The sequence below is a fragment of the Zootermopsis nevadensis genome, unplaced genomic scaffold (assembly GCF_977971745.1).
Source record: "Zootermopsis nevadensis isolate Lab colony 2312 unplaced genomic scaffold, Znev_1.0 Znev_ptg000028l, whole genome shotgun sequence".
Classification (NCBI taxonomy): Eukaryota; Metazoa; Arthropoda; class Insecta; order Blattodea; family Termopsidae; genus Zootermopsis; species Zootermopsis nevadensis.
The window spans coordinates 22,252,634-22,275,745 of record NW_028259160.1 but is presented as its reverse complement, the minus strand read 5'-3'; the positions used below and the strand labels follow the sequence as shown (position 1 = coordinate 22,275,745).

Sequence of the window (23,112 nt, the reverse complement as noted above, 5' to 3'; positions counted from 1 at the left end):
TGGTTTGCCATTGCCTTCTTCTGTGTGTGAATCGAGTAATTGTTGGGATGCCACGGAGGAAAACTCCGTGTTGCCTAGACCACGGCCTTGCCCAACACAAGTTTTAAATTCGGGCACCGCCGGGAATCGAACCCGACACCCCAGGATTACAAGGCTAGCGTTCTAACCAACAGCCAGTGGAGTGTTAATATATATAGTTTTGTAAAGAAAATACCTTTATTCTCTGTTAAAAAACATAATCTTTTGATTTATATTACATAACATTTTTTTGTCACTGATGATGACCTCTTTGGGGCCGAAACGCTTTTGACATTAGTCCTTCATAGTGTGAACACAGTTGTTTGTATGCGTATTTTATCTTCCTTTACATCAGCTGGTAAATACATCCCACAGTTGACGTAATTCGGTATTAACTCCGTGTCTGAGAGGAATACGAAGACGTCAAGACAATATTCGAACCTAAGTCGAATGACGTCAGTGAGCAGTTAAAGAAGTCATTCTGATACGTCATCCGTCGTTTTTAGGTCAGTGAAATGTAGGGGATACGAGAGGAATGAACTGAGAAACCTGGTGGGGGGAACGTCCTTGAATACGTCCAAGAAATGGCGTAAAAGAATAAAAGTGGAGGTAGGAGTTGAAGGAGACTGGATTTTGTTGGCCCAGGACAGGGTCCGGTGGAGGGCTTTGGTTAATTCGGTGATGAACCTTCGGGTTCGGTAAGCCATCTGGTTGGTTGGGTCCACTATTTGGGAAGCCTGAGGGGAAGAGACCGCTGGGGAGACCTAGACGTAGATGGGAGGATAATCTCAGGCGGGATCTATGGGAGATAGGAGTTGAAGGAGACTGGATTTTGTTGGCCCAGGACAGGGTCCGGTGGAGGGCTTTGGTTAATTCGGTGATGAACCTTCGGTTTCCGTAAGCCATCTGGTTGGTTGGGTCCACTATTTGGGAAGCCTGAGGGGAAGAGACCTCTGGAGAGACCTAGACGTAGATGGGAGGATAATCTCAGGCGGGATCTATGGGAGATAGGAGTTGAAGGAAACTGGATTTTGTTGGCCCAGGACAGGGTCCGGTGGAGGGCTTTGGTTAATTCGGTGATGAACCTTCGGGTTCGGTAAGCCATCTGGTTGGTTGGGTCCACTATTTGGGAAGCCTGAGGGGAAGAGACCGCTGGGGAGACCTAGACGTAGATGGGAGGATAATCTCAGGCGGGATCTATGGGAGATAGGAGTTGAAGGAGACTGGATTTTGTTGGCCCAGGACAGGGTCCGGTGGAGGGCTTTGGTTAATTCGGTGATGAACCTTCGGGTTCCATAAGCCATCTTGTTGGTTATGCAGTCCAAACCGTCATACATGGATCTCTGAACCGTCATTAATGTAATGACAGTGGAGGAGATGTTAGTAAAGACGCCACTACCAGAATTGGCCCTAAGAAGGGTGGATTATGTGAGCAGTCCAGAAGACGGTAAACATTACAAACATCATAAATATCGCCTGGTATTGTTAGGATAGTGAAGACCAAAAGATTGTAATGTGTTGGGGATGTATCTAGGATGGAGGGAGACAAAGAATGGAAACATAATTTTGTTGTGTCCACTTGGAAGATCTATAATAGGATGGGTTAACAGTGGTTATTACGGAGATAGGTGGTAAGGGCGGGAGTGGATAAAACTGGCTCAGGATCGGGTGTTTAACGTTGGGATTCTGCTACAATAGTGCGATGATGATGACGTACGTGGCTTACTTTCGTACGCTTAGTTGATAAATTTTTATTTTTCTGATCCGAATTAATTTTATTCATTAGAGTAATCCCTCGTTTCAAGTTACTGACAATAGTTCTCTACGGTTACTCACGTTAGGAGAAACTTAAATAAAAGTGACGGCTATCTGTTGTATCTAAAAGCAGACATACTTCATCATGACGTCCTTGAACAAAACGAAAGGTTAAACAGCTTTAAGTAGTGGGGTTATTTGTGAATGATGATTTGTGGTCGTAGCTTACTCGCACAATCCCAGCAGCTGCCTGAAGGAACTGAGGAAAACCCAGGGAACATGTGAAATGAGGATATCCGACCTGCAGGTCTAGGATTTGAACCCGCGACCTACAGCATAGGGAGCCAGTAATGTGGCGACGTTTCGAGTCGGTGTCTGCGAATGTGACACGACCAGAAAATGTTTTTAACGTAACGAAGGCACTGAAGACTCCGTCATATTAAAAGATTCATTAAAATTAAATTATTTGGTTATTCCGTCAAATCACAATGTATTTAAAATAAGATAATTAAAATAATTAAAATATCATTCTTTGTTCCATATCGAATTCCAATTGTAAATCGATTATTCGATATGGAACAAAGAATGATATTTTAATTATTTTAATTATCTTATTTTAAATACATTGTGATTTGACGGAATAAACAAATAATTTTAATTTTATAAATCACAATATGACGCAACTACACTATTTTATAAAAGATTCATCCAAGACAAGACCTGAATCAGCCATTTCACTGTTTTTAACCATTTTTAATTTCAAATACACAAATAAACAACACGCGAACACTACGAATTAAGAAATAAATTACATTTTTGTCCCAAAGTCTATCTCAACGAACTTAAAAGAAAGTTAACAATAAATGAGATGGTAAAGTTGCGTCATATTGTGATTTAATAAATATATATTATTTAAATCTTGTCCGTCTAATCACAATAAATTCTTATTAAATATTAAAATAATTAACATATAAAATATTTAAAATATCAAATGATGTTCTTTATCGAAATATTCAATAGTCTAATGCAAATCGAATATTTCGATAAAGAACATCATTTGATATATTTTAAATATTTTAAAATGTTAATTATTGTAATATTTTAATATTTAATAAGAATTTATTGTGATTAGACGGACAAGATTTAATATATAACAATGAATGAGTTTGAAAATTACAGTTCTTGGTGCGACCTAACCTAACTTTCTTCATATTCCGACATTTATAGACATAAATCTTATTCACAGATTTCCTTTCATTGCCAGGGAGTTTGTAACCCCCTCCCCAAAACATTTCCACAGCAAAAAAAAACCCATAAACTGGCTTTGGTATTAGTTATAAACGTCATATCCGTATTGAAACAAGTTTTCAGGAATGTTATCTGGGACATCATCGCAATTAAATGACGCTTAAGAATTCTCAGACTGTCTCTCGATGGCCTCCCCTCCTCCAAATACCAGCGTAATTTGAAATGTCCTGGTAGTGCGAAGCAGCAGATGGAATAATTGATTGTATTGTTGTAATGATCAATAGGGCGGTGCCAGGCACGAGTTTGTCACGTCGATACACCAGCGCCGTCACCGAATTGGCAAAGAACCAAAGCTGTCACGAATTTTTACAGTGTTGGATACGTGGCCCCTTTGGGCGCAAAGACACTGAATGAGTACTTTCAACATTGTCCTCTTTCCGAAAAAACATTCAATCCAACAGAACATTAACAACACGAAATAATAATTAATGGTTCTTCTTCCACGTACAGATACGCAGAGAAAACAAAACTTGTAAGACTGTCTTCTGGAATGTTCCACACTGATGATGGAAGCAGTATTCTCCTCCGAAACGCTGGTAAATATCTACAAAGTATAATAACCTATAAGACAGCCATTTTTATACTCGTAGCCGTGAGAACAGCTTAATTAATTACAGACTTAGGCAGTATTTATTTATTTTACGCTTTAAGAAGCTCGTAATATTATGTTTATTAAATAATAAATTATACCGAACGTCCATTCAAGTGGTTAAAACTGCCGTCCTAGGATCAGATCCTAGGCGAAGGCATGATTTTGGTGATAATCGTCACTCAATTGACGCAAATTCCGGGATAGCGGTTAGAACGCTGGCCTTGTAATCCTGGGGTCCCGGGTTCGATTCCCGGCGGTGCCCGAATTTATAACTTGTGTTGGGCAAGGCCGTGGTCTAGGCAACACGGAGTTTTCCTCCGTGGCATCCCAACAATTACTCCATTCACACACAGAAGAAGGCAATGGCAAACCACTTCTGGATCATCTGCCAAGAACGTATATGAACAGGTCCCAGTCCGAGAAAAGGATGGAAGGATCCTGTTCATATGGACCTGTCGTCACACAGAACACTAATAATAAATAATAATCACCCTAAACTGGACGCCATATTGCATGAGCTATTTCTGAAGTCGTTAAATGAACAACGTACAAAGCGATTCTATGTTAGACGTGCAGAATTATGTTTTTTAAGTTCCACAGTTTAGACTTGAAGCCAATGTTAAATTTCAAAAAATAATTCCTTTAGATACACGTGGTTTGAACAACGTAACTCCTTACTTTCGTTAACATTACAGAGAGAACTGTTTACAGGTTCTTCGTATGAAACTTTGATTCATGAAATTTTGCTAACTCCGCATATAAAAATAGATCGTGCAGTTTCAAATTGTTGAAATAAATAAAAAAAAAACCTCCTTGTATCAACGATCCAAACATTACCATCAAAATCACAGTCTGGACATAAATTACATTTAAATAAAGTATTTCAGAGTTGAATAACTGACGCCATTTTATGTCTTTGAAATTTAAAATTTGAAATCTTTACCTAGAGTCTTTTACCTTCAAAATAGTGGTGTTAAAATCTATCGTAATTGCGTTTTAACATCTGAATGAATGTTAACCCTGTAAGTGACATTCTAAAAGTTTTAAACGTGTTAAGTATGTGATAAATGTAATTAGGCGTCCTTGACATAGTCGATATAAAATCCGTTATCAGGGCAGATAGAATCTAAATATGGTTATGGTATGTGAATTACTGACGGACACAGTCTGGAAGCCAAGGACATCTATCGCCTACAAAAGGAAGTTTGTGTGCGTGAACATTATCTAAACCAGTGGTATTCAACCTTTTATGTTCGCGTACCCCCAAATAGGGTCACGGTGGTCTAGCGGTTAGAACGCTGGGGTCTCGAGGTTCGATTCCCGGCGGTGCCCGAATTTATAACTTGTGTTGGGCAAGGCCGTGGTCTAGGCAACACGGAGTTTTCCTCCGTGGCATCCCAACAATTACTCCATTCACACACACAGAAGAAGGCAATGGCAAACCACTTCTGGATCATCTGCCAAGAACGTATATGAACAGGTCCCAGTCCGAGAAAAGGATGGAAGGATCCTGTTCATATGGACCTGTCGTCAGACAGAACACTAAATAAAAATACCCCCAAATATAATTTCTCTTCGACTTTGTACCCCCAAATTTGTTGGTGTATAATTCAAGTTATACGTAGTATATAATCTACATCTAAAATAAATTAAGTAAATTACATTACTGATTATTCAGTGTTTATCATAAAATAATATATATTTTTTTAAAATTTCACGTACCCCCCTAATGCTTCGTAGAAATGTGTTCTGCCATGCTTTAAGGTTAAGTCACAAAATTTAATTCTTTGGACCCTACAACCGCGTTAACACGTTCATAACTGATGAAATACGTGTCTCATTACATCTGTCCTTAGGAGGGATATTTGGTTCGTTTCTCGAAAAATGTTGCACACCGTTTCATAAAATTACAGCTTATCGGATAATTGCTTAATTATCATAAAATATCTTTTTTTGGTCGGTTTTATACATATTTCGTGAAACGTCATGGGGAAATTTTGAAGGTAGAAGGGTAATTTATTATTTTGAGAGTTAACTGGCCGTGATTTCTTTATAACTTCTTTCCCACATTTAATTGGAGTAAATTCACTAAATAGTGCAAGCCCTGTGTGTTAAAAACACTGGAATTACGCGTAAAATTTTACAAACCCCCGAACAAAATTCAAAAAATTGTATCTGAATTGATATGTAACGACCAAAATCACCATCGATAAGTCGCCGTGACTTTGACTTCTGGATTTAGCGTGTGTTCGGGTCGTGATCCTAGCTTGTTTTCTGTTTTTGTTTCCGCGAACTATTTTCGGGCGGACAGAATTAGCAACGTCACCTTACTACGCGTATTCATACGCTAGCTAGAACGACCTTTCAGCTGGTCCGGTGACATTCTGTTGGTTTTCTGGAGCTGTTCCCACGGAGACTTCCTTCTGCCTTAATGTTCTATTCCTCGTAAACTTTCAGCAAATCGGGAGAGGCCAATACCTATCGACGTTATTATGAGGTCTCCATTTCAAAACCAAATTAAAAAAGCAACACAGGCCGATATGCATAAAATCGTGGGGCCCGCAGACCACGTATGGTACGTGTTAAGTTTTATTCTACACGCATTTCAAAGTTGAAACATCACAACTCCGAAAAACGTTTCAGAGATGTCCTACTTTCTCTGTGAAAGATTCTAAATCCTAGTCACTGGATTTTGTTGGCCCAGGACAGGGTCCGGTGGAGGGCTTTGGTTAGTTCGGTGATAAACCTTTGGGTTCCGTAAGCCATCTGGTTGGTTGGGTCCACTATTTGGGAAGCCTGAGGGGAAGAGACCTCTGGGGAGACCTAGACGTAGATGGGAGGATAATCTCAGGCGGGATCTATGGGAGATAGGAGTTGAAGGAGACTGGATTTTGTTGGCCCAGGACAGGGTCCGGTGGAGGGCTTTGGTTAATTCGGTGATGAACCTTCGGGTTCTAGTTGGTTATGTAGTGAATGTTTAAGTAAGCTAAAACATATTCAAGAAACTTATTTTTCACGTTCATCCTGCAACATGTTTCGCGTAAATAGCATTGGCTTCGAAAAGGCTAAGGGACAATTAGCTGGCTGTGACCCAAAGAGGGCCTAGCCCCGTTGATGGCTAAACCCCTCGGGTACAGTCAAGATCCTCCTGAGGCTTGGACGATGTAATTTGACGTGAAACAGGCAAAGGGGTGTCCATGCCGACGAAAGCAAGGCCAAAGCAAATGACACGAACGACAACAGGAACAAGAAAGGTCTTTGTAAAACCACGACGTTCCAATTGTTGAGTAACAACGACCCCAGTGATTCATTGTTTGTTTCTTCGCTCAGGGCAGAACGCGAAAATGCACGTTCAGATCGTAAGACATTTTCTTCTGCAGTGCAAACATTGGCAACACTGGCCCATTATGGAGAGAAAAACAAGTGAGCATCGTCTTGTCCGTTATCTGATTCTAACAATGGCACTCATAACGCTCGTAAACCGAAATCAAGGATGATTAGCGAGTTATAAATTTGAAATAATCAGGGCGGAACCCAAAAGCTGTTATTTTAGTACCAGCAGTTGAGACGCTCAAGGACCACGCATCAACTGACGAGGATATTCTGACCTGAGACAGATAAGACGAATCGAGTTGCACGTCGCGTAGTGTTTTGGCTGTGTGCCAATGTTTCAGGGTAACGTACTTACGACCGTCATTGATACCAACATTGGATCGCCTTGCCAACCTAAAGTCTCACGCACCGAGTGGATTTAGCGTGAAACACGGTCCCTGACCTTGAAAGAAGAACGTAGATTACAGGTGTTTGAAAACAAGACGCTCTGGAGGATATTTGGAATAAGTGGGGGAATTTCGAATATTTCGTAACGAGGAGCTACGTGAATTGTACGGGTCACCTAGCATAGTGAGGATAGCGAAATATATGAGGCTCGGATGGGTTGGAAATGTAGAACGCATGGGGGGGGGGGGTTGAGTCAAGGGGTTCATACAGGATTTTAGTGGAAAATCCTTCTAGAAAACGACAACTGGGTAGACCGAGAAGGAGATGGCAGGATAATATCAAGATGGATCTTAGGGAGGTGGGCTGTGCGGATGGAAAATGGATGGAATTGGCTCAGGATCGTGGCCGGTGGCGGGCTTTGGTATTGTCGGTGTTGAACCTGCGGGTTCTTATACCAGGGAGTTTCATGTACATCCCTTTCCTATAATTAAAAGTCTTTAGTAAGTTTAATATTCTTAATTTAAATAATATTAGTTATTCGAGAAATACCCGTCAAGAATGACACGAAGATAGCAAACAGTGAGCATTGTTGCGTTCTTATCTTATTTCTTACACAACAATGTTTATTTCATCATATTTCGCAGGCATTTACATTGTTTGATCAGTTCGTAAATGTTTGCTGATCTGTGAACAGTTTCCGATAGTCGGTTCAATAGGAAGGAAAACGATGTTTAGAACGTGTGTTTATTAATTTCGGCAAAATTCGTGGTTGAATATTGTTAATAAGAAGATTAATAATAACAGCTAATTTATAAATCTTTCGCGGAAGGTATACTGTAATGTTTCCAGCATTGCCTGGAATCTAAAATTGATTTTAAAAAAATTATAACAAACCAACACTTTTATTTATTAATTTAATTATTTATATACTGTTTCTAGCTTTAACAACAAACACTTTTATCCATAATCGTCCCTGTAAAATTATGTCGCTTACTTTCACACAAACAATATTTTTATAATCCATTTTAATATCATTCTGTCACTACGTCTCGATCCGAAATATATTTATTTCCAAGAAATCACCTAATCATTTTTTCACGAGTTATTTGCACGAAACTGATAAAATTAGGCTTACGTTTATCCACGGAATTCATTCACGGATTTCGAATGGATTTTATATCGGCATGCACTCTGAGTCTTGCGGGAAACGTTTAATTTTATTAAGTATCTCACGCCGTTGGATCTACGACTTCTTTTTCTGATATCGTGAATATACTTAACGAAACAGACATTTAAAACTCCATGCGATGCTTTCAGCAGAGAAAACTACGCAGTTGATGCAACACGCACAGAAATAAACAAACATCAAGACCCATGCAGCTATTCCCGAAATACATTTTGTTTTTAGTATGTATTACATGTATTATTCTTATTATTATTATCATCATCAGTCGTGGTAATCATTTTACAATCATTATAAAAACACCTGGACGGGACTAAAAGTTCACGTGACCGAAATGTCACAGATAAATTAATTCCAACTATTATGAACCACATCAAACCAGTCGAAAGACTGATGACAAACAAACAAACAAACATTATTACGAGCATTTTTACAGACTTCACGGAGTAGAGTGCTTTTATAGGTCACAGTCGCTGAGCTAACCTCGGAATACCTCCGCATTTATACAGTCCAGTGGTTAATTACCATCTCCACATGCGCCAGGGACTAGACCCTACCCACAGCACGTTAATCCAACCCACTGCCTCAGACCGTGATGGAAGTAATAAATTCTATTCAAATGGAGAATGGGCTCTGAAATTAACTGTGCATGACGTCACTTTCCACCTTTTTTTTTTAAAGAAAATGCTTAGGAGTGAACGTTGATCAAAGTAAAGTAAAATTCATTTGCGTAACTTTACACGTTTATAAAAGTTAGGTTAGATTTTACCCATTTCTCAAATCCTCCCGCCTAACAGGTCGGCCCAGCCGATAGCTTCATAACAAAATCCGCTGTTCACTCTTGCACTAACACTCCTTAGTTCTGGGGTACATGCTACACACTTTACCACAATGAAACCCTTGTTACGATACATTCTTTTGCCCTTCTCCTCATAATGGGTATGATTTCAGCCCACATCTCAAATTCAGTTTCTGTACACAAACGGTTAAGTTTTGAAATAAATGCCTGCTTACCTGTATTTATCGTTGCAGGAGATGGTGATGCTTCTGCAATATCACTTGGTGGTTCCGTCATTGTTAAATCCAATTGTAATAACACCACACTTCACACGACAAAGTCATAAACACACTGATCCTATTTATGCTGTGAACAACAAGCAACCGTCCGCGCGCGGCTACTAAGGAGGTGTGGCTCACTTCCGACTACAACTAATTAGTTTCGGTCTCCGCTCGCAGAGGGCGGGTAGCACAAGCATGCCTAAGTACAACACGTGGTCGAAACAAGACGCAGCCTGCCATCGCCCTGATGATGGAGGCAGCAAGGAACTCTGAAACGTCAGTAAATTTTTCACCATTTAACCACAAGACGCGGCTTGTACCCCGAGAATCTTTCATCAATAAAAGATTGCGTCCATTATCTTGGCTAAGACAACTTTACTTATAATGTTGTCTTGTTTAAGTAATGTAAATCAGATTGTAATTGGAATATAATTTTTACAATTTTTTTTACCTGAAAAACTATTACTAAATCAAGTTTTCGTCTTAAAATCGAGGAAATAAGGTATTATACTATTCATTATTTGAAAGTTACCTCTCAAGAACTAACTCGTCCGAGTCTTGTTTCAGCTGTAAATCCTACCCTGAGAAATTGCCAATTACTCAGAAGCATTACGAAGGGGTAATCATGTGACCTAACTACCAGGTGCACAATCAATCTACTGCAAACTCGAGCATTTTGTGGAAGGTGCTAAAAATTGTCATTTACTATCCACAAGTACCGAACAATGCTTAATGTTTCTTACAATTCCTGTATTTTTTCACTTTATTTCTATTACAGCTTAACGAGGCGAGATTTTGTGGTGTGCCTCTGACAAATTAGAATGTTCCGCACAACACTGACCTGTAGGACACGTGTGAGGAAACGCATTAAGTAGGAATAAAAGACACAAACCTTCAACGCAAGATTTGCTACATATGTCATTGACCTCTAAGACCCTATCACACCTGATTATAAAAAGTTACCAGAAAAATAAGGGGTGCAGTTATAAAAATAATAACTTTTTCTTATCATATATTCATGGTTTATTTAATGATGCTTTTTCAGTAGTTCGGTCTATATATGGCATCAGATGAAGGGCTAATTAATGAATAATTGAATCGAAAGGATGTGGAATAAAGCGGTTATGATCTCATTTGCTATCCCAACATCCGTCTGAAGGCCGCCTGGAGAAACCTCAGTCAGGACAGCCAGTCGCCAGGCCAATATTTGAACCCGGGACCTCACGAATATCAAGCAGTGCATTCTACTGTACATATTCGGAAAATATGAGTTAAAAGAATTTTTTGTGTTTGAATGTCGATAAGAAAATTACATTTCTTTCGGAAGTTCTATTTTTTTAGCTATTCTTCAAAGCAATGTATAATCAAGCCTTCGTAAGTACCAAACGTCATGGTCGAGTGGATAGCACTCCCGCTTCGTATTCGGGAGGGCCTGGGTTCAAATCTTGGCCTGGCTATCTTGAGTCAGATGTTTCATAGTATTCCTCAGTCCCTCCAAGCAAATGGCAGAACACTGCCTTAAATTAGGCCATGACCACTTCCTTCCACATCCCTTCCAATTCACAATCATCCTCCCATTTGATGCTATATAATTTAAGCTACTGAAAAAGCATCTTAAATAAACTATAAATAAATATAAAATATCTGCATCAGTAGTGACCAATTTTATTTTATTTATTTCTCACTGTCCCTGAATTGTGCGACGGGTTTCGTGTCGAGAACCGTCCACCAGGGCATTCAACCCAGAAATACACGGAAGGATCGCTTGACGGATCATAGATTAGATGTGAATGATAAAATTTGTCTAAAATATGATCTGATGTGGACTGAACTGATCTGCCTCGGAATAAGATCGAGTGACGTGCTCTTGTGAACATGGTAACGAATCTCCGCGGTCCGTAATAGGTAGGGACTTTGTTCACCAGCTGAATGACAATCAGCTTCTAAAGAATAACTCAAATCGGATATCCCTCAGGGCCATGACTGTTGATTTTAATAATAATATCTTACGAGTATCACAGGTGATGTCATGACGTAACATGGCTCCTGCTTTTTAAGCTTCCGCTTAATGATGGTCTGTTTGCAACAATTTCCAATAATGTATTTATTATAATCACATTGGGTTATATATAAAGACATTACAAGAAGCCTCTTTGCCCTCCGTGTCCGTAACACAAACACTGACTTCTTGCCCGCACTTCAAGATGGAACACGGCACTGTCGCCAACATTGTACACGGTCCATTGTCGGTATCATGACCTGATTTTACTCTGCAGGTGCAGGCGCTGGTGTTTCTTCAACATCTGGCCCGGCAACAACCTTCTTCAGGAAAGCTGCAGTATAATATAAAAAAATGTGATAATATATACATAAAATGAAAATGTTCAACCCAACCTCCCAATATATTTTTCTTCAATTTTTTTTTATTTTCTTATCCGGTGATTATATTCATAGACTGTTGGTACTTCAAAAGTTTGCGGAAAAAAAAAAATCAGTAAATAAATAAAATTACATGAAGGCATTCTGTGTCGATATTCAGCGTTCAGAATGGCAGTATCTCACGCAAAGAAACGAATGATTTAAAATAATTACTTTTGTACAAATGTCTCGTTAACATGCAAGAAAAAGACGCTCTTAGATGACATCCACAATTGTTTTAAAATATCAGACCAGTAGAATACAGCATCTCTCTGAACAATTCTCATAAATTAAAGTTTCTCAATTTGTTTAAAAAATGTGGTTTTGCTTTCGAGTGGAAATATTTATTTTATTCGTATGACATTAAAACTCAAAATATCGAGAGAGAGAGAGAAAATACATTCAACTAAACCTTTCAGGTGTTAGGACAGCGAATATACAGACATTCACAGTTCGACATTTACGAACTTATCAGTTCCAACGACGTGATTTTCCACATTTTGGGATTGATTTTCTTTTCAACCACAGTTCATTCCGCGAACGACATACTCAAATAAATAAACTGTTTCCGTAATCACAGTCCCATACAGGATACACTCACATTTAATCCACTGACTTAAAAAAGGTTTAAAATGTCTTAATACGCTTTAACGATACTCCCCAAAGTTATAAGCAGGTTATTCTCCGTCATACTCAGTACAGCGTCACCAAAACTTTCAGATACAGAGACTTCACTTCAAAGCTGCTGTTGCATCATTAGACAAAGCTCTGCCAAGTTAGTGGCGCATTAATGGTTAGTTTTGCATTTAAGAAAACCTATATACACTTTATTTTGCGATAATTCTTCAAAACACATCACGAAAATGTTTAGAAACATAATTAAAACTGTTACACGTGTCTGTAATAGCGGGATAGCGTTGCAAAAGAAATCACGTTGGCGGCATAATTTCCGCAAAACTGCGTCGACGACACGTGGGAAGTAACAAAAATATATTAATTTAATACAACTTTGTTAGCTCAGGATAGAGTGTTACTGCATGCTTTCACTGTAGCGATGATAAATATACGCGCTTCATTATACTAGTAACAAAATATATAATATGGCAAAAAAGAAGTGAGGAATAAATTATTACTTTATGAAAATGTATTCCCTCAATTTCAAAGTAAAATAAAATTCTTCAAAAATACCACGACACTCCAAATGTCACTGGCGATACTTTTATACGAAGAAACCACGTGAAAAAAGCACAAAAGGAAGAAACAAAACAACATAAATTGTCTGTATAACGTGGTTTCACTGCGGCATCCATTCAAAATACTGCCGGATCAGTATTACCAATTTATACATTAATTTAAAATCCACATGACTCTGCGTCCACTCGGCAATAGCTGAAGTAAAACAAAGGTTTTAATCGTGTTAGAAAGACGTTGCTTTAACCTGCAAGACAAGCCCACATATTATCAACAGATGCTATACTTACGGCTGACGACCTTCGGGTTGCTTACGCCAACACGTTTTTGAGAAATGCTGAAAACAGGAGGGCACATCACACTCAAACAATGCTACATAGGGAGGCTGCTATCCCCAAACATGGGTTGGTTAACAGTCAACAATAAGGATTTTATCATTAATGCTCTCATCTGAACAATTTCTAATCTTTTTCCATGTCCTGGATGTTTGAGACGAGTCAGTCTCTACTGTACTGGGGTCCCATTCAACATGCGACTTCAAGCAAATGAAGGAGTTTCATCACAAGCAATAACTAACGTATTTCATCCTTGGTATTACTGAGATAAGGGATATCGGAACTATCGACAATCAAACAATTCATTTAAGGCAGTGGTCCCCAACGTGGTGCCCGCGGGCGCCATGGGGCCCGCCAAGGCTCTTTTTGGGTGCCCGCGTTGATACGGAAAGAGGTTATACTGAATAATGAAGGCCGTTCAACCACGAACATCGTAAAATCAAAGCGCAGATCTCGACTTACTGACGCCCATCTTGACGATTGTTTGCGAACAACATCATCCTACACTCCCAAATTTGAAAAACTGGCCGATGAAATGCAGCGCCAAACATCGCACTAACTTCCCACTTGAGTAATAATAATTGTACTTATAAAAATACGTATTTCTGATTGCGTGGTTTCTTGTATCATTAAACGTCGTGTTGTTTTGTATATTATTTGGTGTCCATATCTTATTTGTCCAGAGAAAAGAAAATTTGGCTTTGTTAATCGGTTGGCGCCCGCCACGATCTCATAAACTCTCGAATGTGCCCGTAGGCACAAAAAGGTTGGGGACCACTGATTTAAGGGAATTATCAAACACTAGCAACAATCAAACAATTTACTGAAGGGATTTTCTACGCTAATTGCTCCAATTTACTTAAATTTAATTACCACTGAAGTTTGCAATGCAAGCGATGCTTTAACAACTAACATAAGCACTATGTCTGTTCTTAGTACCAATACAAAAATCTGATCTTAAGTAGAAACTAATTTGCAGAATGTAAATAAACCAGCAGATTACTTAATGTTTGAAGATAAGCGAAATGCACGTAAAGTTTTTATATGACAACAATTCTAAACGATACACTTAAGATTAAGTTCTATGTTAATAACAACGCAAACAACTGATCACTGTTTATGTTAAAAGCAATCACGTGATCAATTTTAAAGTGACTTTATACTATAAATGAACTAAGAGTTCGCTTAATATTTTAATATCTGCAAAAATTAAGTTAAAGAAATTAAACTACTACTTTCGAGCTTTACCCACACAAGTTAGTATCGAACAGTTTCTTTTATTGCACCGTCACAGTACAAGCGAAACTTCGCCTATTTACCGGGAGACTTTTCTCAGTTTAAGCAATCATTTAACAGGGGGATATCGTGTTAACTCCTCATTCCATACATAAAATGTAATGCACCTGTGCACAGGATACGATTACGCTGTCACATTTAAATGTCTGGTTTATGGCAGTCACTTCTGTGTGCGCAGTCAAACCCCCGTTACCCATTGGACAGGAGGCTGGGTGGACCCCAGAGCCGGTCTGGACGCAGAGGCTAGAGAAAAAATCCTCTGCCCCCCTTGGGTATCAAACCCTCCCTGTACAAGTCTATATTCACCTTTAGAATTCGCTACGGAAGACGCAAGATGATATTAAATCTCCAAAAACTAAAAATATATTATCTGGGAATGTGAAAATGTTACAATTAAAAAACAAAAGCACACATTTTACAACCACCCTGTGTTCATCTGTTTTAGTTTTGTGTGCTTATAACAAAGAAGTCAGAATATGAACTTATTTATAGAATTTTCATAAAAGTATCAAGGAACTTTTAAATGGCACCTACCACATCTTAATAAAATAAAGGCATCATTTTTGAAAGAAAAAAAATTCCTTCAATAAAATGACTGCGAAAGCAAAAAATTTTGAACCGCGTCAATTCCGAACACGGTATATAATTAGAAGCAGCAATGTTGAGAGCCGGCTGTTACGTCGGACATCGCTCACAAATCTGTGCCCAGGTGCATCGCATGAAAAAGAGCGTCACATATCTCAGTGTTCTGTCTGGAGCCGAGAGCTAGCAAATGGATCGAGTGCAACGTGCGATAAACAGCGGTATAAGCAAGAAACATACGAGAATATGTTATGAATCCATCTTCATCCTCAGCCTCACAACAGTCCTTCACGATGTCGTCTACTTCCTTATCTCCCAGTCGCTCGCCTGCAACGGAATCATCACATCACTACAGCTTTCCCACGATACATGAACAAATTCATTTTTCTCGCTCTTTACAGCTTTTATGCTTTCATTTACATTGATGGCTCGGCTTATATTTCTTTTGGAAGCATTTCTGCTCGAAGCATATTAGAAAGCAGATAAACTCAGGGATATATTGCCACAGTTAAACAGCGAAAAGACGGCAATGTACCTTGCATGAGTATATATATATATATATATATATATATATATATATTGTGTGATTGAAAAACAACAACAATAATTAAGAAAGTAGGTTATTCTTTGTCAGCCAGCCCAATATTTCTGGGAGAATAATGACGAAACGGCTGGAGATTTAGGGAAAGGAACAAAAGAGTTTGAGAAAGTATGGGCTGGTTCAACCCAACCAGTTTCTTTCGATGCTTATCGCTCCATCACAATTATGCATGGCCTCCATGTTGGCACTGATGAAATGATGTTCAAGTCAATTGTTCTGTGTGTACAGCTGTTGGTCCACTAACCGAGAGAAAGCAGAATATGCGTGAGCTCAGCGAGAAGCATCTTGCCGTCCTCAGCCTTGTCGTACAGCTTGAGACATTCCAGGAAGTCCTCGTAGCACCCTACATCTTTGTCCTTCTTGACCTGTGCAAAGATGGGCAGAAACTCGTCCACTTTGAGCTTCTTCTCATCTGCAAGAAAATTCAACTCCTGTCACGCGTTCTTTTCCACCGGAATTCACGTACACAGATAAAGAGACGTGACAGACCAGATTTCACGTTATGGCTCTCTTTGTATCTTCGACATTAACCGTTTCAATCCTGAGATTTTATTTCGCTCAAGTACATTTGTTTTGTATCCATATTAACTTGGGCACAATTCCCACTGATGAAACATCACAGATTAAGTTCAATTTTTGAAATTTTATGGAAATTTATTTAAAATTCCACTAATTTACTACATTGCAAATAGGTTAATGTGTCACTATATAATTGATTTAAAATGCTACTAATTTACTATAACAAAGAGGTTCACGTTTCACCCCGCGATCTTCGTTAAAATATTTGTTTCCATTAATTATTCACTTAAAATTAAAATATTATTTAATATGTGTAATAACTACTATATGAATAGAATAGGAAGATACAACACTACAAACAAGTACGCAGGGAACACACAACATGTTTGAGAGCCACATGTGACTCAAGGCATGCAGGTTGATAACCCCTGTATTATCTTGTTCGATCCTTCCATCACCTCTTCTTATGGTACCTTCTGCTGAATGCAGGTAAAATATTTTATTAACTCTTTCATCCATTCTTCATATGTGGTGGAACCAGATCATATAATGTTCAGCTGTTTGTCTAAGACATTTTTCTTAAGACAGCTGTATACTGGGTTGTTACACCATATAGTCTGGTAGAAGTTTACCGACGTTTCAGAGGCCCTTGCTGCCTCTATCATCACCCTAATGACTGAGCCTGCAAGGACCTCTGAAATGTTAGTAAACCTCTCCCAGACTACATGGCGTAACAACCCAGAAGACAGCCATCTTCAGACTCACCGTTATCAAAACCTACATGTTTATTTCTTGTCTCATTGCTTCATTAGTATATAACATGCTAAAGGCTCTAAGAACTTCAATTCAGCTCTCTTATTGTTTAGTTATGACACACAGCAACGTGGGAACAGCCTACTTTACAACATTTTATGACAGCATGTCCTTTAGCCTTCTTAGTACACATATATAGAACATTACTTAGTATTATGTCAAAATCATTAACAGTGCTAAGATTTAAAGCAGATCAAAGGTATTTAATGTTGCCCATTGACTTGTTCAATTGATTTCTCACATAACACAATTTTCGCTCTTATTTGTGACTTACTTTGGAATGTCAGAGCCCTTGTTTTTTGAAGTTGGTATTTCCATGTTATATTATCCTATTATAAGATAATAGAGAATAGAATTTATCTACATTCCACAGGTCCATCATAGGCCCACGCCAAGGACGAACATGTCGTACAACAAATACAATACTTGTTTCTAATACACATACAAATTACGTAGTTATGACATTAATTTAAAGTCAACTGCAGTATTACTGCAAAAACAAAAGAAAGCATAACCACTATTGCTTTCATGTATTTGTAATTGGTGAGATTTTCTTGTTAACGTAAATTCTTCCAGTTTGTCTGTTTGTTTTCTAAATGCGCCTCTTATAACCTGCATAAACAAATTATTCAATAATGTCTACGTCTAACCTAACACCGTTTTCCAGTGATTTGTTTAATGACGCATCATTATTTAGAAAGCAGCTGGTTATGTATGTAATCAAACGAGACGTTTCTGATATACATAATTAAGAAGGATGCCTAGAGAAGCTGCCGTCACGATTTTGCAAGGAGGGAAAAGCCTTCAGATATAATAACAGGCCACATATTTTAATAAGAAACCCTCACACAAAATAATAACAGATCGCACATTAAAACAAAACACTTCTGAAATCGAAGCAGATTGCCAACTTCAACAACGCGAATGAGGTACCAACTACGAAAACGCGAATGAGGTGACCACTTTCCACTCGGCCATCTTTATTACTTACTCCTCTTCTTAGTGCCTCCAACCTTCTCGATCTGGGCCAGGGTTGGGTTGAGGTTAAGCCCGCGCAAGATGTCGCCAACGTAGAAGGCATCAACGGTGTTGTTACCTTCGAAGTCATAGATAGAGAAGGCGAAGTTCGCTCCTGGAATATTACAGAGGGCCATGAAAATACGAACAGGGAGCAAAGCACAGCACAAGCGGCGAAATCAACAAAGGGAGAAACCAAACACAGAGAAAATGAAATGTAACATCAAGAGATAAATTCTACAAAGTAATATAATGGGACTGCTGAACTTTTTACTTTTTCAAATTCAAGGTCGACATTCATCCCACCCCACGCCGATCACAATGTGGACGAAAGGGGAAAATGTCTGAAGGACGAGTGATCTATGAAATGTCGTATCTCACGCGAGGGGAAAATTTTTTATAAACAAATTCCGAGAATACTCCGCCAAAGAAGGCAATTTTACCGGACGTAACCAAAATATACGCACTAGGAGGATGAAGGAAATTGATTAAAGACGAACCTCAAAATTTGTAGACTAAATATTACACGTCTTATAAGTTCAAGGACTCTGAGATGGGCAAGACATGTAACATGCACGGTAGAAATTTAAATTAAGATTTTGAACGAAACTCCAAAGGAAAGAGAACACATGTGAGACCCAGACGTAGATGCAGGCTAATGCTAAGATAGATGTGAAAAAAATATACTGCGAGATACGAAACTTTATTAAATGTTGTAAGGAGCCTCTAGGATCCATTAAAAAAAGGAATTTATAAGCTAGCTGACCGACTACGTCTCTTAAAGTCCGTTCTCCATGGAGTTATTTATTTAATCTAAATGTAGTGTGACTGAACCTTGTATTCAACTCATATTCTGACTGACGACATGTAAAAAATTTTCAAATTCTTCTGGTTGATAACATTTTCTCCGTAGAATAAATTTGAAGGCTGTGTCCCATATCATAAGTAACATTATCCATAATGCAAATGCCGATCAACCGTACCCACAATTTTTCACCGCCTAGTAATAGCAACAACTCAAAATAATTTTCGTCGATAACAAACTACTACTACGGAGCGAACTAGAGTCTCGAGTTGATCCAAGTTTAACACGGTGACGTCACAGCTATCGCCTGCTCCATATTAAGCGCTGGAGACGCGACGCTAAAATTAGGAACGGGGTAAGGCGAGTATTTTCAGACGTCCGGGGAGCAGCTGATAGACGCCGGCAAATAAATTCAATAAATCTTTGCAATTTATGCACTGGAAAAATAATTCACGTTCTAAAGAGTTGTTAATGAATTTATTTAAATTTTTACAACACCTTCTCACTTATTATTTTTGTACCACTGTGAATTGGGAGTTATTTTCTTGTATAATTTCATAAAATCAACTACTCATATTAGTTACGATACAGTGTGTTGCACCAAAAACTCTCGAGGCATTATTAGATCGCACATGCCCAATTTTATAAAACAGAACAAATTATTTATTCTTAATACATCTCTTTTTTACGACAATAGGGTCATTTTTAAAGCCATTATTATACCGCAGGAAATGTAATAACACAAGGAGACACGTATCTTCAACACAAGACTATTATTAATTGTACCTTAATTATGTTTTTAATAACTAGCGAATTGCAGTCTAATGTATATTTCTAATAATCTTTGCGAAATACATGAATCCTTCTTCTCTACTGATTAATTTCTTCATCGGAAACTGACTGTTGACAGAACAGCACAAATTGAGAAGACCCTGAACTGACCAACAAATGTAATAACTCTTCGATACAATGATTTGGTGTTTTCAGTACTAGTTTTTAATTTTTTCGTCATTAGCGACAAGGTTTTTTTAGTCATCATAATAATACTGGATCACGCGATCCCAGCGAGAATAATACTCTCGTTTGGATAACTGAAATAGTATTAAAAGCTCTAAAATTTGGATTTATTTTCTGAAAGATGTGCAACCAATGAATTAATGTTTGACTGCAAGCAGATGTTCCTGAGGACGCTACCTATTTGGATAATATTTGGTTATATTTATTATAGACCAAGCACTGCGTTTCATAAAACCATCAGTTAAACACAAGAAATGATTCAACAACCAACACAATTTGAAGTTACAGAATAGAAATTGGCTTCACGTTTATAAATCGTACCAACGCATGATAGTAGAATATGAAAACTTCGGCGGTGACAATAAATTTAAATGTGAAACGTAACCTAAAAACATTAAATTCGAATTGGGGACGTGAATCAACATAACCACGGAACACTAAATTGCACACCACTAAATCACAGACACAACTTCGATACTCACTCTCGATATCTCGTGCGCTGAGGTCACTCTACAACAGACAGAAAGCGAATGGCACATTATTAAACAACAATCGGGCACAAACAATTATAATTAAGTTGTCACTTGTATATCACAGAATAAAATAACATATCCTTGCAGCTGCTGCTGAACAAATTATATCTGGTCAGTTTTGTGTCAACTTATATTAAGTCAAATTTTCTATCGTCTTTTTTTAATTACATTTTGGTCGAGTAAGACTAAAATTTTACTCAATGACAATGACATTCAAATACAATCTGGATTCAATAATGAAGTGAACTTAACGATAATTGTGGAGTTTACAGTAGTAGTAGTGGTAATAATAACAAAACACTTACGGCCATTGTAGCAGGGCAAGAAGGACTACTTCAGTGTTGACAGTACGAAGTCTGGACCAGAAGTGGGACACGGAAGTACGCCAGTGGTTAGTTTTAACGGCGCCTAGAGACCGCTAGCGTCGACGTCTCAGATTGCCTTAACCGCGCAGGTCCCAAAGCAAACTGCCCTACAGCGAGAAGTCAGACCTATTAGTTAGCCCTAACACGGTGAGCTGGATCTGATTGCTAGCGGCCTACTTACAGGTTAAATATAATCACGAAATAGTTGAAAAATGTAGGTCTTTTATCTGACGTCACAACTCATCATTGACTCCTGCATTATTAAGAATTAGGTCAACCATTTTACTACACCGATCTTTAAACCATTTTCAACACATAATAATCCGATGTTTAAATAAATAATATCTTCAAATCTCAATTTCGTTTTTATATTCCACCAGAAAAATGTAAGAACTGTAAATGTAAAGGTAAATCTGGATTTTCTAGAATTCGTGTGCCGTGTAAACAAATTCTGTATCAGTGCGTAGAGTCGAATATATTCACATCTCAGATAATTAATTCCGGAGCGTAAGAGGTCAGACTGTTTAACACCTTAAAAAAATGTTGCAGCTGAAATGCAAATTTTGCGTCAAATTTTCAGTTTTAAGGCTTAAGGCGTCACAAGAAACAGATCAATATGTCTTTGTGGATAAAAACAGAAACATCTACTTTATAAAAACTGAGTAGATCAACAATATTTCTCGAACGCGTTCCTTGCTATTTTGCATACTTTAATGGATTTAACGTAAATTTATTGCATATACAAATCGTCCTTTAAATAAAACATAAAATTCCAATATGGCGTTGTATGAGACATAAACAATTTGTCCTGTTTTAAGTTAACAAAATTGGAAAGGACACGTCTAAAGTATGTACAATGAGAGACTTAAAAAATTAGAATTTAAAAACTAACCTGTTGATTTTAAAAGTGAAATACAACCATAAACACACGAAATTAAAATCAAAAATAGAATGACACAACAGTTTATTGACGTGCGAAATGCTTCATTAAATTATTTGCAAAATGCACAGATTTTCGCAATAAAGGACGTTTCGTAAGCTCACGTCTGTAAACATGAAGTTCATATTAATGCTTGAAGATACGTCCTTTGTGAATAAAATACACGCACAGTGACATATTTATCGCAAGTTACTTCTTCAATTCAATCAGGTTTTAAGTTACGCCCATATTTAGACGATTATTAAGTCCGGGGATGTTCAAGCAATGAATTCATTCATGTTTTCGTGAAAATTTGCAAAGGTAATTTAGAAGTTAATGGTAAGAGAGGTTTAAATGTATACATTTTGATATGATGACACCCTAAGCTGATTTTATCTCGGCCTTCCTTTGTGCTAATGAACACGATGAATTTTGAACTAAGGCAGAACGGCGAGCCTCCATATTTAGAACGTAGGATCACGTTCCTACGCGTATGTATACGTCTTCTGTCGAGACTGCGAACACGAGAATAGACCTTGGAGGTCCATAAAAAACGAGATTCTTTAATAAATAAACGACTATCAGCTTGTCAATAGGATTCTGCTCCACGTAATTAATAACATGCCAACATGAGTGGAAATAATTACCAATTGCATTGGTCAAGACATTTCCAGATCCCCCCACCCCAATGGTCCTTGTCCTGAGCCAGAAGAATCCAATCTACCCTCCCAACTCATTTCCTTTAAGATTAATTTTAATATTATTTTATTTACAGAAGCTTTTGAGGAGCTCAGACTACATTGCGTCGAATAAGATGATGGTAGTGAATTATGAATTAGAAAGGAAGTGGCCGTGGCCTAATTTAAGGCACTATCTCGGTATTTTAACATAATCCCCGTCTACTCCGTTCCGGATTTTAAACTGTGTACGCATTTATCATCTCTTTCATGCATGTTACATGTCCAATCATCTCATTCACCTTGATTTGACCATCCTAAGACGCTTATGTGAAGAGTACGCCACAGGTTTGAAGCTCAAAGGGACTTAAAATTTTCTCCTCAGCAAA

The 23,112-nt window shown here is 38.1% G+C and overlaps 1 protein-coding gene across 2 annotated transcripts; it reads right to left on the bottom strand.

Annotated features, from left to right (window-relative positions):
• Positions 1 to 11,722: 11,722 nt before the first annotated feature.
• Mlc1 (Myosin light chain alkali) lies at positions 11,723 to 21,213 on the bottom strand. 2 transcript variants are annotated; one of them, XM_022067980.2, is made up of 7 exons: positions 21,068 to 21,212; positions 20,712 to 20,739; positions 18,382 to 18,522; positions 16,303 to 16,470; positions 15,698 to 15,784; positions 13,535 to 13,581; positions 11,723 to 11,968 (listed from the first exon to the last, which is right to left on the bottom strand). In XM_022067980.2, exons 1-6 carry the CDS (start codon positions 21,071 to 21,073, stop codon positions 13,556 to 13,558), a joined length of 456 nt encoding a protein of 151 aa, XP_021923672.1. In that variant the 5' UTR covers positions 21,074 to 21,212; the 3' UTR covers positions 11,723 to 11,968; positions 13,535 to 13,555. The 2 variants fall into 2 exon arrangements, with proteins under 2 accessions (XP_021923672.1, XP_021923671.1); XM_022067979.2 differs by lacking the exon at positions 13,535 to 13,581 and having other exon boundaries at positions 21,068 to 21,213.
• Between the last annotated feature and the right edge of the window lie 1,899 nt (positions 21,214 to 23,112).